This window comes from Lupinus angustifolius, unplaced genomic scaffold, assembly GCF_001865875.1.
Source record: "Lupinus angustifolius cultivar Tanjil unplaced genomic scaffold, LupAngTanjil_v1.0 Scaffold_545, whole genome shotgun sequence".
NCBI classification, from domain to species: Eukaryota; Viridiplantae; Streptophyta; class Magnoliopsida; order Fabales; family Fabaceae; genus Lupinus; species Lupinus angustifolius.
The window spans coordinates 55622-72488 of NW_017727891.1; the positions used below are offsets into that span (position 1 = coordinate 55622).

The following is a 16867-nucleotide window of genomic DNA, read 5'->3' on the forward strand; positions in this document are numbered from 1 at the left end:
CTTATACATCGGAGGAGAAAGAATAAACAATTTGCGTAAGATCTCATTACTCATATGTTATTTTATAATATTGGAATCTCTTAATGTTAAATGTAGCTAGAGTCGTTGGTGATTTAACAAATCTATTGTAAATGTGGTGGAGTTGGAAATGTTTGTCATGTGTTTGATAGAATGTATGAGAGAAATATTGTTTCATTTAAAAAGCGAACATTTAACATCACTTGTTTTAGTGAGCATTGTTAAATGTCTAATTTCTACAACGCTTCAAAAAACACTGTTAAATGTACTACTGCGTTCACGTAGAAAGCGCTACAAAAGTGCTGTTAAATGACAATTTTAAGCACTATTGTTTTTGTTGTTTTGCTATTCTGACGTAGTGAAGTTCGGTTTCATTGTCATCCCTACATCCACACACAAAAGATTGTTCCTCCCAACAAGTCCCGTTCTCGAAAATCGAACACATTATCTTTTGGTCATCTTAGATACTAGTAGAGTCTTATACCACTAGAACGAACGTCTTATTGATACTTATTTTATATATATGTTAAAATTTTAAAAGGTGAGATATATAAAATTATGTGATAAAAAATTTAGTTTCAGATAAAAAAAGGATAATAAGAGAAAACAAAATTTCGTGATCTAACCACTAATGTCATTTGTAATATATAATATTAATACATAGATATTTAAAAGCTAAGAAAGGCCCTTCATGATATTTTTTTGTCATGCTTACGTTTATTCAGTTCACATAGAGATAGATCATCTACCATTGTCGATAGAGTAACAAATTACGCAACCTTGATGAATACTATCTGTTTTAGATATCTTAAAAGAAAACTAAAACCAAAATTAAAATGTATCACCCAGCATATTTGTAAGAAATATATTCATATCTAATTATTGCCATAGAAAATTTCTATGTAAATATTTAATTCTTATAATCATTATCTAAAGATAATAAAAATAGTAATATGTAATCGACTATAATATAAAAATAAAAAACTACACAGCACTGTATCGATTTTTAACTGTTAAAAGATTTGACGTGTCGTTGTTAAACAATAGTACCCATTTCTTATCAAATCCCATAAAGGCATGAAGATGTATATATTTTTTAAATAATGTGAACTGATTAATCGCATGACGTACGCTTGTGTAAGTATAAAGAACAAGTATAAACATTATCCCTTTCCTAAGAAGGATGATTTGTCAACAAGCAAATTAATTACGTTTAAAATATTGACATGGTACCGAAATGAAGTTTAGCAATACAAATAACGTGTTTTTTCATATATAGAAATCAAATGGCTAATATCATATTTAAATTAAAGAAGTTAATCATATATAATTGAAGACCAATAAGATATTGATCTAGTAGTATAAGGTCCTACTAGATCTGTTCATTCTGGGAATGACACTTATTGGAGCAGTGACGGATCTTCAACTAAAATTTAGAGGGAACAAAAATATTTAATTAAAATTTATTCTCAATAACAATAAAATATAAATAAACATATATAATTGTTTCAAAGTTTGAAAAAAACATATTAATTATAAATAACATTTTAACAATTAAAGATGTTAAAAAATAATACACATTCATTTAAAGTGTCGTTTCATTATTTTAAAGACTTAAACTTATCAATAATAAATCAGAGATAAATTTTTTAATTATTTTCTTTTCAATATAAATAATCACAACAATGTTGTCTTCAAAAAATTTATCTTGATTAATGATTAAATCAGTATCTGCTATAATAAAATTTAGAATATACCAACAATGTCTATAACTATTTTAATATGGAGTAATAATAGTGTAATGTTAAATTATCAATTAAAAAAATAAGAATATAACATAAAGAAAATATTAGTAAAAATAACTTACAAATACTGCATGAATTCATGAGTAATAATGGTAATTATATAACTAATTTTTTGGTAACAAAACCACATTCAAAATGCACTAACAATGATGCAATGTTCATTTTTTAATGTCGTTGCCAGCCTTCAATGTTGTAATAAAATTGTTTATTATTTTATGTGCCGTTCAAAATTGATAAATTATGTTTTAATTTAAAACTCAATTGGTGGGTAAAATAAATATTTTAATAAAAGTAATGCTATATTTTCCTATTAAATTTTCCTACAAATTTTTATACACCATAATAAATTGACATATTTTATATGTAAATTAATCATTAATATATTGTGATTCATACTACTTGTTATATTTCATATGATGTAGAGAGATTTTTAAGAGAATATATCTTTTTTATTTTAATAAAATAAGCAAAATAAATACTTTAAAAGAAATTAAAAAATTAAAAGAACTTAACAAATTCAGGGAGCAGTCGCCCCTACCTGCTCTATAGAAGTTCTGCCCCTGATTGGGAGCGGCAACCACAAACCCAAAATGGATTAGTTCCTTACTAAAAAAAGTGAGTGATATCATTATAGTACTAAATTTTTTACCAATTGGAGCTTATTGATAAAGTTTATCACTTTATTTGTTATTAATTACATTACTCATCAATTAACAAAATATATTCCTTATCTAAAAAAGACTAATGATCACCTTGATAATACCAAAAAAAACTTATTAGTCAATGATCTTTTATTTGTTTTAACAATCCTTTAATTTTAAAAGTTAAAAGTAATGTACTATGGATTTTACATGTCTTTTTAGGTTTGACAGCGAAATTATGATAGTGAAAAATTTAAAACCAATAACGCTGCTGCATCGCTTACACGCCACCTTCTGTGTTTGACTTTAGTACTAAAATATACTTGTATTATTCTTTTATATGAGTGAGCTTAAGTTTTTTAACACGAATTATTTTTCCATTGCTCCATAGTAGTAATGAACATTAGGCTATAATTGATAATGAAACTAGTAATGTTTTGAACTTTAACAACTACTTAATTAGGAACAATTTTTAATAAAAAATGATACCTATAGTGAATGAAGGACACCTACATCCAACTTTATTTGTGACTTTACCACTTTTGCCTTTTTTTTATATTATTTGTCACTTTAAGAAATTAAGAAACATTAATTACTTTCTTTCTCATGTTTGCCCTTATTACTTTAACAAATTTTACATTGAAAGTTAATAACGAAATTTCTCCCCATAATGAAAGAGAGAGAAGTATAAATAAAAAAGGAAATGAAAAAATGAAGAATAAAGAAAGAGAAAGGAAAAAAATGAAAGAGAAAGGAAAAAAATGAAGAAGAAGAAAATGGTAGAAATTCATATATTTATTTTGGGTTACAAAATAAGTGATCTAATTACTGACAACTCATAAAACTTATGAAAACTGACAATGTATATAAGCTTCATGAATAGATACCCAAACAATTGACTCATATGCCTTATACGTTAACACATAAGGAACAGTTATGATACTCAATATACAAAATCACAAACAATTTTCACCTCTCCCTATCAGAGAGAAAACGAAAGTCCCAAAAGAAATTAAAGATTTGGTTGAGGAATATCATTATACCAAATCTCTCTAAAAAAATGTATATTAAAGAAGTATAACAGAGAACATGGGTTCAGTTATGATATTGCACCCTTGTTTTATGTATGAGAATCATGAGAGTCAAGATGTTAGGATTGATATTTCACCAATCATAAGAAATTTTCAAAAGAGAAAGGAAAAATAAAGAAAAAGAAAAGGAGGAAAAAAGATCAAAAATAAAAGTTTTATATGATTGATTTAGATTCCACAGAAATAGAAAAATATGGAAGTCATCGGAAGAAGTTTAGGAGGAAGCTGCAAGACAATTTCCTAAAAGGAAACATTCAAAGTGGCACGAGGCCATCTTTTTACTGAAACAACTTTTCGGAATTCCTATTATGTTTTTATTTGTATTTAAAATATAGAAAAATTTGTTTTACCTCTAAATTGAATTAAACGGGTTTTTAATTAGAATTCTTAACTCGAGAGTTGATTATGAGTCGGGGTATATATTAAAGTATCTTTTGTCCATAATAAAATGATACACTCGTTAATTGTATGAATTTATATACCCTTAAAAATTTATTTATTAAAAACAAATTATTACCTTTTGTGGGTATGATAAAAGTTTCTTTTGCTCTACATATTCTTATATACAATAAAAAAACAATACTACCCAGTCCTAGGTTGAAAATTGATAAATTTGATTTGTTTGGTTTAAAAAAATAATTAGTCAATTAGAACCTATCTACTTAAGAAAATGTGAAGCAGCAAAAACTAATGTTCTTTTTGTTTGATTAAGGATGAATGAGCATAAACTAATATCTGCACCGCATTCCATCTTAAAGATGTATTTTTTAAACTAATTGAAATTTATCAAATTTTAAAAGGGTGAAACAACAAAAATGTACACACCACATTCCATCTCAAAGAGATGTTTTAAAAATAATTAAATTTATCCACTTTGAGAAGAGTGAAACAATAAAAACTAATTTCTACAACGCATCTCATCTTAAAGAGATATTAAAAAAATAATTAGTGCAATTTTTATTAGATTATTTGAAATGGAATATATAATAGATAAGGAAAAATAGTAAATTCAATGTTTTTAAAAAAGAAAACTTGTTATTAAAACGAAATTAAAATAAATAGTAAAAAAATATCAAAAGAAAATGTTATGTATCTAACATGAGAGATAAGCACATATTTATTTCTTATGTTTTTTCTGTGGTTTTCCATTTATGCGTAGCTTTCTCTTTTTTATTTGCGTGTGTGATTTAGTTTGAGAAAGAGAAGGTAGAATAGAATAGGAAATGTCGATTATGGACACATTCCAAACAAATGAAAATATATAATAGAATGAGAAAGAGTCAAAGCCTTAAATTAGTGTTTTATACTTTTCTTTCTCTCCTCAACCATAGAAATAAAAAGATAAGAATCTTTCATAAAAAAAAATTATAATATATTTTATAGATTGAGTTATTTGTCTATGAAAATTCTTATATGAACATATTTGATTATTTTTATATTCGATTTTTTTTAAGTTTTACACACACATATGTATAAGCATGTCTATCCGATTAACCATCATACCTTTTAATTATAAAACCATTAGTTCAACCACTAAACCGTTGTACTACTATTCTGAACAGTTTAATCATTGGACCAATTATAATAATAACAATACCTTTCAGTGATTTCAATAAAATGATGACTCTTCATTTAGTAATTATTGCCCACAATTAAAAAACTTCATGTAATATTATATTTTAAAAATTCAAACTTTGAAATTTAATCTAATAATTTTTATAAAGCCTAAAAAATTGTTGTAGTAACCAGAACCAAAACTCATTTTTTGCATAAATACCAAAACAATTTTATAAAACTCTAAAAATTATTGTATTAATTACACATAGGTAAAAAAAAATCCTTTAGACTTTTATAAAATCACCAAAATATATTTTATGCAATTTTATTTTTCATTAATAACAAAAACGAATCAATATATTTCCATTAAAAGTAGGGATGCTAATGAGTACTTAGACTCATGTGTACTCACTCGCAAAAAATACCTACAACGAGTCGGGTCTGGTTCCATATTTTTGGACTCGTCAATAACAGAGACCCGAGATTTTAAGACACATTGTTGGATGAGTTTAGGTCTTGGCAATGAGGTATCCAGACTCACAAATACTCGAACTCATTATTCATTCCTATATATACATATATTGTTAATTCATAATGTTATATTGTTAATTCATAAATGTGATTGTTATATTGTTAAAAAATGATATTATATTGTTAAAAAGTAGTGACATGTTGTTATGTTGTTAATTGATATATATATATATATATATATATATATATATATATATATAACCATTTTTTATTGAACAATTCTTACTAAATCAATTTTACATCATAATGTTGAAATAACCGATTTAAAATGTGTCTAAAACTTTAAATATATTTTATAACTTTTTCTCTTGATGATTACCTAAATAATAATATAAGATTATAGGAAAAAAAATACACAATTACATAAATTATTCGCAATTACTTTTAATGTTTTTTGAATTTGTGGTACTCGTAGATCCCCTAGGCACCCAAGGCCCTGTGGACAGCAACCCAGCAGATATCAACATTAGTCTAAGGTGGATTTGAGTCCAAAAATGAAGCAACGAAGTAGGTTCAGACAGTACACTCTTCAGACTCATCCAAACCTAATGCCATTCTTAATTAAAAGGCAAATAAGTAATCATCAAGTAACTTAAAATCCTTTCACATTTTACTTAAACTTAACAAAAACAAAAATGGGATGATAACTAAATAGCCTCACCTTCCATCCGTTTTCAAGACTTTGATCCATGTTCTTTGCATCAACTGTTAGAGCCAGTGAAATTAGTAATTTTTCTTGTTGTACGGATTAGGGGTGAACATGGGTTGAGTTAAGGTTGTTCCTTATGTGGCGTTGAATGTTGGTTGAACTATTTTTTAACCTGGATCTAGTCCTAGATCCGAAACTAACCCGACCCTAAATATTGACCAGTCAGCCTTTAAACTCGACCCGACCTTAGACCCGATTAAATATAATGCATGCTCATTTTAGATAAAGTCTTTTCAATGTTACTTTTTTTTGTTTCCTACATGTACCCTCGCACTAGAGGCAATCCTGCCTGAGCCGAGAACATCCACATGTATGTGGGGCTAACTCTCCCAGCGAGTATTTTTTCCATCCACAGGACTCGAACCCAAGACCTTGCTTAAGGAGAATCAAGCGTGTACCACTTGACATATACAATGATATATGTATATATATATTGTTAAACATGTACATATGATAATAAAATTAGAGAAACAATGATACTTTCGACCAAAAAAGTGTCACTACTTGGTACACAATTAAATAGATAAACATACAAACATGATGAGTGAGTGATCATGAGATGAGTCAGGTCATACTTGGTTCCTACCCGACCCTAAATATTGATTAGGTCTCATTTTGGAACTCGAACCCAACCTTAGACTTGATGAGACCCGATCCTATTCAACCTCGATCATGATTTGGCCATAATGAGTGATCAGATAGGGTCGGGTTCTACTCACCTCTAACATGAATGCACTTAACTTATGATAATCCTTTTTAAGAATGTTCCCTGAATCTTGTTTTGGGCTGCAAAAACATGATAAATCAAGGGACATATATGAATTAGAGGTCAGAAAAAGTTATTTTAGGCTAAATATATGTATACACTCATAATTTTATACATTGTTAATACATTATCTATCATTCATATGTAATTATCATTAATTTTTAAAAAATAATTCAAATAAATGATAAATAATATATTAATTATGTATAAATCTTTATAATAAAAATGTCTAAATATTAGACTCTTAAATTAATTAGGAAATCATTTGTAGAACTAAGGAGTATGGGGCATAGGTTTGTTGAGGATGGCTAGTTAATGAGGCGTTCCTGATGATGTTGAGATGGGAATTCTAACCAACTCAAGTACTATATGGGATAAAATTGTTAGTATATTACATACTTTTCTCCTTTCTCTTCTCTCTCATTCTGGTTCATCTCATTAAATTAAAAGTATAACATGTATATATTATCAGTATAAAAATTTATACATAATCAATATATTACTTATCGCTAATTTATATTACTTTTTTTAAAAATTAATAATAATTAAATATGAATAGTGAATGATTCAGTAACATGTATAAAACTTATACAATAACCATACATACATTATTTTCTCTTAAATTAATGTACAAATGGGGAATTGCATATTAAAATGATGCTCCTTACTAAGTCACTATACTTCTTATCTTATATTAAAAATCAATAGCACTGCTGCATGGCTTACACGCCACCTTCTGTGTTTGACTTTTAGTATTAAAATATACTTGTATTATTCTTTTATATGAGTGAGCTTAAGTTTTGTAACCCAAATTATTTTTCCAACGCTCCATAGTAGTAATGAAGATTAGGCTATAATTGATAAAAATGAAATTAGTAATGTTTTGAACTTTAAGAACTACTTCATTAGGAACAAGTTTTTAATAAAAAATGAGACCACCTATATTCAACTTTATTTGTCACTTTACCACTTTTGCCTTTTTCTATATTAGTTGTCACCTTAAGAAATTAAGAAACACTAATTACTTTCTTTCCCATGTTTGCCCTTATTACCTTAACAAATTTTACAATTGAAAGTTAATAACGAAATTTCTGCTCATAATGAAAGAGAGAGAAATATGAATAAAAAAGGAAATGAAAAAATGAAGAAGAAAGAAAGAGAAAGGAAAAAAGTGAAGAAGAAGAAATAAAGAAAAAGAAAAGGTGAAAAAATAACAAAAACAAAAGTTTTATATCCTGATTTAGATTCCACTCAATTAGAAAAATATGGAAGTTATAGGAAGAAGTTCAGGAGGAAGGTGCAAGACAATTTCCTAAAAGGAAACATTCAAAGTGATACACCGTCATTTTTGTAGTTTCACAACTTTTGGAAGTTCCCTAAAATGTAGAAAACTATCTTTTATGTCTAAATTAGATAAAATGATTTATGAACAAGAGTTCTGAATTCTAGAGTCAATTATGGGTCGGGGTATGTATTAACACATCTTCCACGTGTAATAAACGACATTCTCGCTAAATATTAAACATATTGTTCAATATATGCACCTAATGTTGATTCCACTAACCTTGACCCTTGGCTTAGTTCACGAGGCTTTAGTCCATTGTTTGTTTTTTGGTTTGTTTATTGCAGATTATATAGATCATTGATAAAGGCTTTATTGTTTGTTTTCTGGTTTGTTTTCTGGTTTGTTTATTGCAGATTATGCATTCTTCTCACATGATTGACTTTAGTAGTGGAACACTTTGCATTTAAGCACATGTTAAATGTGCATCATTAGTTACTTAAGAAGTTGTTAGAATTAGTTTGCATTTTGTTTTCTTGTTTTCCAAGCAAGACCATCTGTTATATAAAGGATGGTACTTGCTTTGGAAAATATACACAAAAACTACAATCTTCAATAAATCACGTTTTCCATTCAATTATATAATGAAATCCTTTATGGTATTAGAGCTCTCCAAGTGAGAGCTCCGCTACTAAGACCATCATTCATATCTTCTTCACATCTTCTTCACACCCTTCTCACATACACTTATCCAAGGCATAGATCAAGAGGAAATGGAAGCTGAATCAAATCAAACACAACAAACATATCAGAATGTTGATGCAACACAGAACCTTTACCACCTACACCTTGGAGAAAATCCAGGATTCACTTTGGTATCAACACCTCTCGATGGAAGGAATTATGAATCATGGTCAAGAACCATGAGAAGGGTACTCAAGTCAAAGAATAAATTTAAGTTCATCAATGGAGCAATAGAAATTCCACATCCATCAGATCCAATGTATGATTCTTGGAAAAGATGCAACAACATGATAATCTATTGGATCACAAGATTATTGACACAAAAAATTGCCTAGAGTATTGTATACATAGAGAATGCACAAGAACTATGGGAAGATCTTAAAGAATGTTTTTCAAAAGGGGATCATTTTAGGACATAAGATCTCCTCCAAGAAATTCATTCAATGAAGCAAGGTGATAGAGACATTTTTGCATTCCACACAGACATGAAGACAATATGGGATGAGTTGGAATCTTTGAGACCCCTACTTGTATGCACTTGCCCTGTAAGATGTAGCTGCAATATGCCTAGAATCATGAGGAATTATAGAGAACATAAGCACATCATATGCTTCCTCAAGGGCCTTGGGGAACAATTTGACACAGTGAAGGCGCAAATCCTTCTTATGGAGCCATTGCCATTCATGAACAAAGTCCTCTCACTAGTCTTGCAACAAGAAAGACAACATGAGGGATCAGAATATGACAACAAGAAGGTGGTAAATTCCATCAACTCCAATCAACCTTGGAGGAACCAACCTAACAGGAGTTCAAGCAGAGGAGGAAACACTGATTTCAACAACAGAAGAAAATATCAAGGGAATGCATGGATAGGAAATTATGTAAAGACATATGGATCAGGCAACAATAACAAAGTGTGTACTTTTTGTGGAAAAGAGAGACACACTGCAGAAACATGCTACTTCAAACATGGCTTTTCTCCCAATTTCAATTTTAAGGGCAAACAAGATGATAGTTCTGTTAACAATGTTCATATTGATCATGATAAAGGGCAAGAAACAAAGCACAGAGATACAACTAACACACTGGCAGACCAACCTTTACAAATAAACAGCCATGAACACAACATCAATCAAGTGAGCCAAGATTACCTCAACAAAGAACACTCTGAAATATCAGGTAAAATTCTTAACAATAAGGCATGAATTTTAGATAGTGTCGCTACTGATCACGTTACAAATGATGCATCAAAATTTACAAATGTTATTTGCATTAAACCCATACACGTGAAATTGCCAAACAATGTCACTATGATAGCCAAACATTCAGGATCCATTCATTTAAATCATACTCTTATCCCGCATAATGTGTTGTATTTGCCTAGCTTTAAATACAACTTGATTTCTATTAATAAGCTAGCTTGCTCCTTAAAATGCAAGCTTGTCTTTGATAAGGACTTTTGTTTGATTCAGGATACGACTTCCTCGAAGATGATTGACTATGCTGAAGCCTATAACATTCTATACATCCTTAGTAGAGATCATAGAATTGTTGGAAAATCTCTACATGTAATTGGATGTATAAACAAAAACAATGATTCTGGTTTTGATGTTTGGCATCTTAGATTAGGCCACCCCTCTCTATCTGTTTTACAAAGCATAAATAAACAATTTCCCTTTGTTAACTATGATTCTAAAATTGTTTGTGATACTTGTCATACTGCTAAATAGTCTAGGCTGTCATACACAAAGAGCTCTTCTTTCAACATTGAACCATAAGACCTTATACACATGGACATTTGGGGTCCTCTTAGTATACCTACTATCCATGGCCATAGATACTTCTTGACCATTGTGGATGACTTCAGTAGGTATACTTGGGTTTACCTTATGACTAATAAGTCTGAGACAAGGAAACTGATTAGCACTTTTTTCCAGTTAGCGAACACCCAACACAACAAGAAAATTAAGGCCATTAGAACCGATAATGGCTTGGAATTTATTCAGCCTGACTTCTATGATCAACTTGGAGTCATTCACCAAAAATCTTGCATTGAGACACCACAACAAAACTCTGTGGTTGAGAGAATACACATGCACATCCTAAACACCACTAGTTCTCTTCTTTTCCAATCTCACATGCCCAAGGTCTTTTGGGGCTATGCTGTCTTGCACTCAATCCACCTGATTAATAGGTTGCCTACCCTTGTGCTCAATTCTAAATCTCCTTATGAAACCTTGTTTCACAAGCAACCTGATATTACCTACCTGCGTGTGTTTGGATGCCTCACATATGCTTCTACACTCACTAATAATATGACCAAACTTGATCCTAGAGCTAGTAAATGTCTCCTTCTTGGTCATGTCAGTGGAACTAAGGATTACCTTTTATACAACTTACACATCAAAAACTTTTTCCTATCTCGCAATGTCATCTCTTATGAGCATGTTTTCCTTTACCAAGTCACCCAACCTTCTTATGATCTAACCATAATCCATATACAACTGATGGTATCCTCCCTTTGCCTACCACACCATCACCTTGTCTTAACCTTCCCCTTCATGATGATGCCACTGTTACTCAAACCAATATATCTCACAATACCATTGATCTCTCCAACCACATACCTACTCCAACAACCTCACCCATCCAAAATGAGACTGAGATATTAACCAGAAGATCCCTTAGGTCCTCTCACCCACCTAGGTACCTCTAAGACTATCATTGCAACTACCTAAGCTCTACACCTACAACCAAACATAAGAACATCAAACACCCCCTTGACCATGTTCTGTCTTATAATGCTTTATCCAACCACAAGTTACACTTCACCTTATCCATCACCTCTCACACTGAACCAAAAACTTACAATCAAGCAATAAAGTCTGCTGATTGGATCAACACCATGAACAATAATTGGCTGCCTTACACCTCAATGATACTTGGACCCTAACTACTCTTCCACCCAATAAAAGGGCCATAGCATGTAAATGGGTTTACAAACTCAAATACAACACAAATGGCAACATTGAGAGACACAAGGCATGCCTTGTTGCAAAAGGATACAACCAAATCGAAGGATTGGACTACAATGAGACCTTTGCCCCTGTTATTAAGCTTGCTACCATTAGGCTTCTCTTAGCTCTAGCTGCAACGCAAGGTTGGACATTGCATCAACTTGATGTCTGTTGAAAGCGTATCTCGGTGTATTTTATTGGGAGTTTTCTCCTCTCAACAAATCGTCCTGATAGTAGTGTCAATTTATTGAAAGATTAATACTCTCATTTTCGTTATGTTCTTTTTGTTTGATTAAGTAAGAGAACTCGATTTTACTCTTTGTTCACCATCTCGGCTTTGTTGAAATAAATTTCAACGCCGGTATAATGGCTTCAAGAATATTCCAGTTACGACTTACTTTGTTAATAATCATGTAAATAAGTCATTCATTCTTTGCCCCATCTCGGCTTGTTAGAATAAATTCTAATGCCGGTACAATGGTATCAAAGCAATTACCTATTACATCATTATTAAGTACCTTTGAATACCATCTCGGTTTTGTGGAATAAATTCCAACACCGGTTTAATGGTATTCTAATATATAAAAGTGATGAAAAGTTAGTTGTTAGATACAAATAAATAATTAAAGAACAAAAGAATAATAAATTTAAGTGACCTTTTATTTATTTACTCCCTTTCGGGTTCATTTTATTGTTTACATCTTTGACAAGTGTCACAAGTTCTTGAGTTTTAAAATCAAGTTTCGGTAGCCCATCAACCAAATTATTTTTAGACAATTTATCTAGATGCTTTATGTGGATATGAGCGACGCGCCTAAGATTCAATTGTAGTATAGTATAGGGTTATGTCGAACCACAAAGAATTGCCTAACAAAATGAATCATATAAATATGTCAATGCACAAATAACGGATTTGAACATTTTTTTATTGGTTTTTGTTTAAGGTGAATATAAACAAGTAAACAATAAACATAAAGCTAGATATTAACAAATTCTTGAGGGACAAGATCATTTTGAATAAGAAAGATATATTTCTCAACTTCTTGTGAGTTTGAACTACTTAGATAAGTTCTTATGTTTTACTTTGGTTAACCCCAAACACCAAGGTCTGAAATCCTCCTTTTAGTGTATATCCTAAAATAGTAGAGAGATAAACACTTATATTCATTACTTAAACAATACTACAACCATAAAAGAGATTAGGTTGTCACGCCCTAGTAATGAATGTAAGATCTTAAGAAAAACATGCTTAACTTGGAAAATAAACAAAGTAATACAACTACTCCTTAGTTTATTTGTTAAGTGTTTGAGACAAGTAATTTTATTGACTTGAAATCATTTTTTAGGTGATCAATCTAAAAAGAGCATTAAGTACTTCTCAAACAAATAATATTAACCAAAGCACCAACTTGAATGATTAAAATTCAAACTTTTGTAAATTAAAAAGAAATATAAATTACATAACCTTGTTCAAAAGAAAATGTTTAGGAGCATGAACTATCCATCCAAGGATTGAATGCTTTTGAGTTCCAAATGAGAGTAAAAAAATGATTTTTGCATCTCATTTGCCTTCTCATTTTCTCCTCTTGAATTCTAAACTAAAAATTACAAAACTTACTTGAAATAAAAAACTCTAAACTAAGAAATGAAGAAAGAACTTCAAAGAGAAGTTCCTAATGAGAGAATTCCTTCTTTATTTAAGTATTTTTGATCTTTTTTGGTGTGTTTGTGGTCTGTTTGCTCGAAGGGAATGGTCTCCTATTTATAGGCCTCAATGGCAGACCGCTGAGCTGCTTAGCTGGACCGCTAAGTAGTTGACCAAACCCTTCAGAATGAGTTTGGTCTCTTGACCAAGTAGCTTAGTCACCTCCTTGTGCATGGCTCATGAAAGCTAGTTGTGGGCTATGAGACCAGCTATTGTGAGATATGAGACCAGCTATTGTGAGCTACTTCTGAAAAGCCTATGGTGGGCTACTTGAGGTGAGGTCATGGATGACTTCATGGTTTGCTTGATGGTTAAGTCAAGTCTGATATACATCACTCAACGCACCTGCTTCATCGCTAAGCTGCTTGTTCAGCAGCTTCTGATCGTGTTGATTGGGACATGGCTTAGCGCTTGCTGATCTGGTTAGGAGTCTAGTTCTTCGCCGAGTTGGTTGGTTGAACCGCTAAGCTGCCTGTTCAGCAGTTTGGTCTTGTGCCAAGCTCGTGTCTTACCGTGTCAAGCAGATTTCTGACGGTGCTAGGTCTAGTCTGGTGCTAGGCTAAGCGGCTAAGTTGGTCCGCTCAGCTACCTGGTTGAGCAGTTTGGTCTTGGTCAAGCTGGTGGTCAGGTCAGCTCAGCGGGGCTTGTTCCGCGCTTAGCTGTCTGGTTGAGCACCTTGATTTCTTGACTTTTTTTCTTTGTTGATCATGAATCTTTTTTTTTCTTTTCTTAATTTTAATTCCTACAAAATACATAAAAAGGAAATACAAACACAAATGTACTAAATTGTGATATTTATTACAAAAAGTATTGTTTTAAGTTGGTTTTTCTCAATTATGCTTAAGATAAGTGCCATAAGAGTGTATGAATTTTAGGTATGTTTGGCACTTATCAATGTCAATAATCCCTTCCTTCACGGGGACCTTGATGAGGTGGTGTAAATTACCTTACCCCCTGGTGTGCATAGTTCTAAACCAAATCAAGTTTGTGAATTAAACAAATCTCTCTATGGCTTGAAACAAGCTAGTAGGCAATGGTTTGCCAAATTATCTTCTTCTCTCCTTTCCTTGGGATACAATCAATCCCAACATGACCATTCTCTTTTCACCAAGACAAACAACAATCACTTCACTGCCCTATTGATCTATGTTGATGATCTTATCCTGGCTAGAAATAACAGCACTGAAATCCAATCTGTCAAGGATCACCTTAACACTCAATTCAAAATCAAAGATTTAGGGAACTTGAAATACTTCCTAGGTCTTGAAGTAGCTTGTTCCAAGTTTGGAATTACATTATGACAAAGAAAATACGCCTTAGACTTACTTCATGACACTGGTTTTCTCACCTCTAAGCCTGTCCCAACACCAATGGTTAAAACCATTCACTTACACCAACATGTCAGTGAGCCTTACCATGACCCTGTCTCCTATAGGCAACTTGTAGGAAGATTACTCTATTTAACCAATACCTGTCCTGGCATTACTTTTGTTGTGCAACAACTCACTCAATTCATGGCTAATCCTAGTGTCATGCATCACAAAGCCATGACTCGTGTTCTTCGATACATAAAAGGATCACATGAACAAGGCTTGCTATATCCTACCACATCCATCATCCAAATCAAAGATTTCTCTGACTCAGATTGGGCCACTTGCCCCGATACTAGGAAATCTATTTCAGGTTATTCCATGTTCCTAGGAGACTCCCTTGTTTCATGGAAATCCAAGAAACAAAACACTGATTCTAGATCATCCTCAGAGGCAGAGTATCGTGCTCTTGCCATTGCATCTTGTGAAATTCAGTGGCTGACATATCTCCTCACTGATTTCCAAGTTCTTTACAAACAACATGCCTTACTATATTGTGATAACAATTCGGCAAGACACATTGCTGCTAATGCTGTTTTCCATGAACGTACCAAACATGTTGAGATTGACTGCCATGTTATTCGAGAAAGGTTGCATAACAAACTTCTTCATCTATTACCTATCTCTTCCTCTGCTCAAATAGCAGATGTTCTAACTAAACCATTAGAGCCTATTCCTTTCAATCATATGTTAGGCAAGTTGGGGGTGATTGATATACACTCTCTATCTTGAAGGGGGGTATTAAACATATTGTTCAATACATACACCTAATGTTGATCCCACTAACCCTGACCCATGACTTAGTTCATGAGGCTTTAGTCCATTATTTTTTTCTGGTTTGTTTATTGCAGATTATACAAATCATTGATAAAGGCTTTATGGATTATGCATTCTTCTCTCAAAATTGGCTTTAGTAGTGGAGCACTTTGCATTTAAGCACATGTTAAATGTGCATCATTAGTTAGTTAAGAAGTTGTTAGAATTAGTTTGCTTTCTGTTTTCTTGTTTTCCAAGCAAGACCATCTGTTATATAAAGAATGGTGCTTGCTTTGGAAAATATACACAAAAATTGTAATCTTCAATAAATCACGTTCTCCATTCAATTACATAATGGAATCCCTTACTAAATGCATGAATTTATATACCCTTAACTATTTATTTAATAAAAACATTTATTTTTTATTTGTTTGCCTACAAAAGTTCATTCTACTCCTATATATATGAGTATATACAATTGGAAAATCAAGACTACGTAGTTCTAGGTTGAAAATTAGTTTGTTTGATTTAAAAATATAATTAGTCAATTAAAATTTAGAGTGAATTACACTGACATCTCATGAGTTTTAGTAAAATTACACAAATCACCCAGACTTTTTTAAAACCTACACAAACCACCCATAATTATACATATATATTACACTGACTACTCTTGTAAGAGAGAGATAAGTGTAATTTTTTAAACAAAAATAGTGACAAGTATAATTAAGTCAAACAAAATATGGTATATTGTGGAGACAAATCCAAATAGTATAAACACATGATGTATATTCATTATGTTTTATTTGTTACAAATTGCATCAATAAGTCTAAGAAGGTGTTTAAATTACTCTCATAATATATTGTAACTAACC

General features: G+C 31.3%; 1 protein-coding gene across 1 annotated transcript; it reads left to right on the top strand.

The window, feature by feature from the left end:
- Nucleotides 1-15236: 15236 nt before the first annotated feature.
- Nucleotides 15237-15968, top strand: LOC109341640 (uncharacterized mitochondrial protein AtMg00810-like). Its single transcript, XM_019579581.1, has one exon. The coding sequence runs from the start codon at nt 15237-15239 to the stop codon at nt 15966-15968; it is 732 nt and encodes a 243-aa protein (XP_019435126.1).
- Nucleotides 15969-16867: the final 899 nt, after the last annotated feature.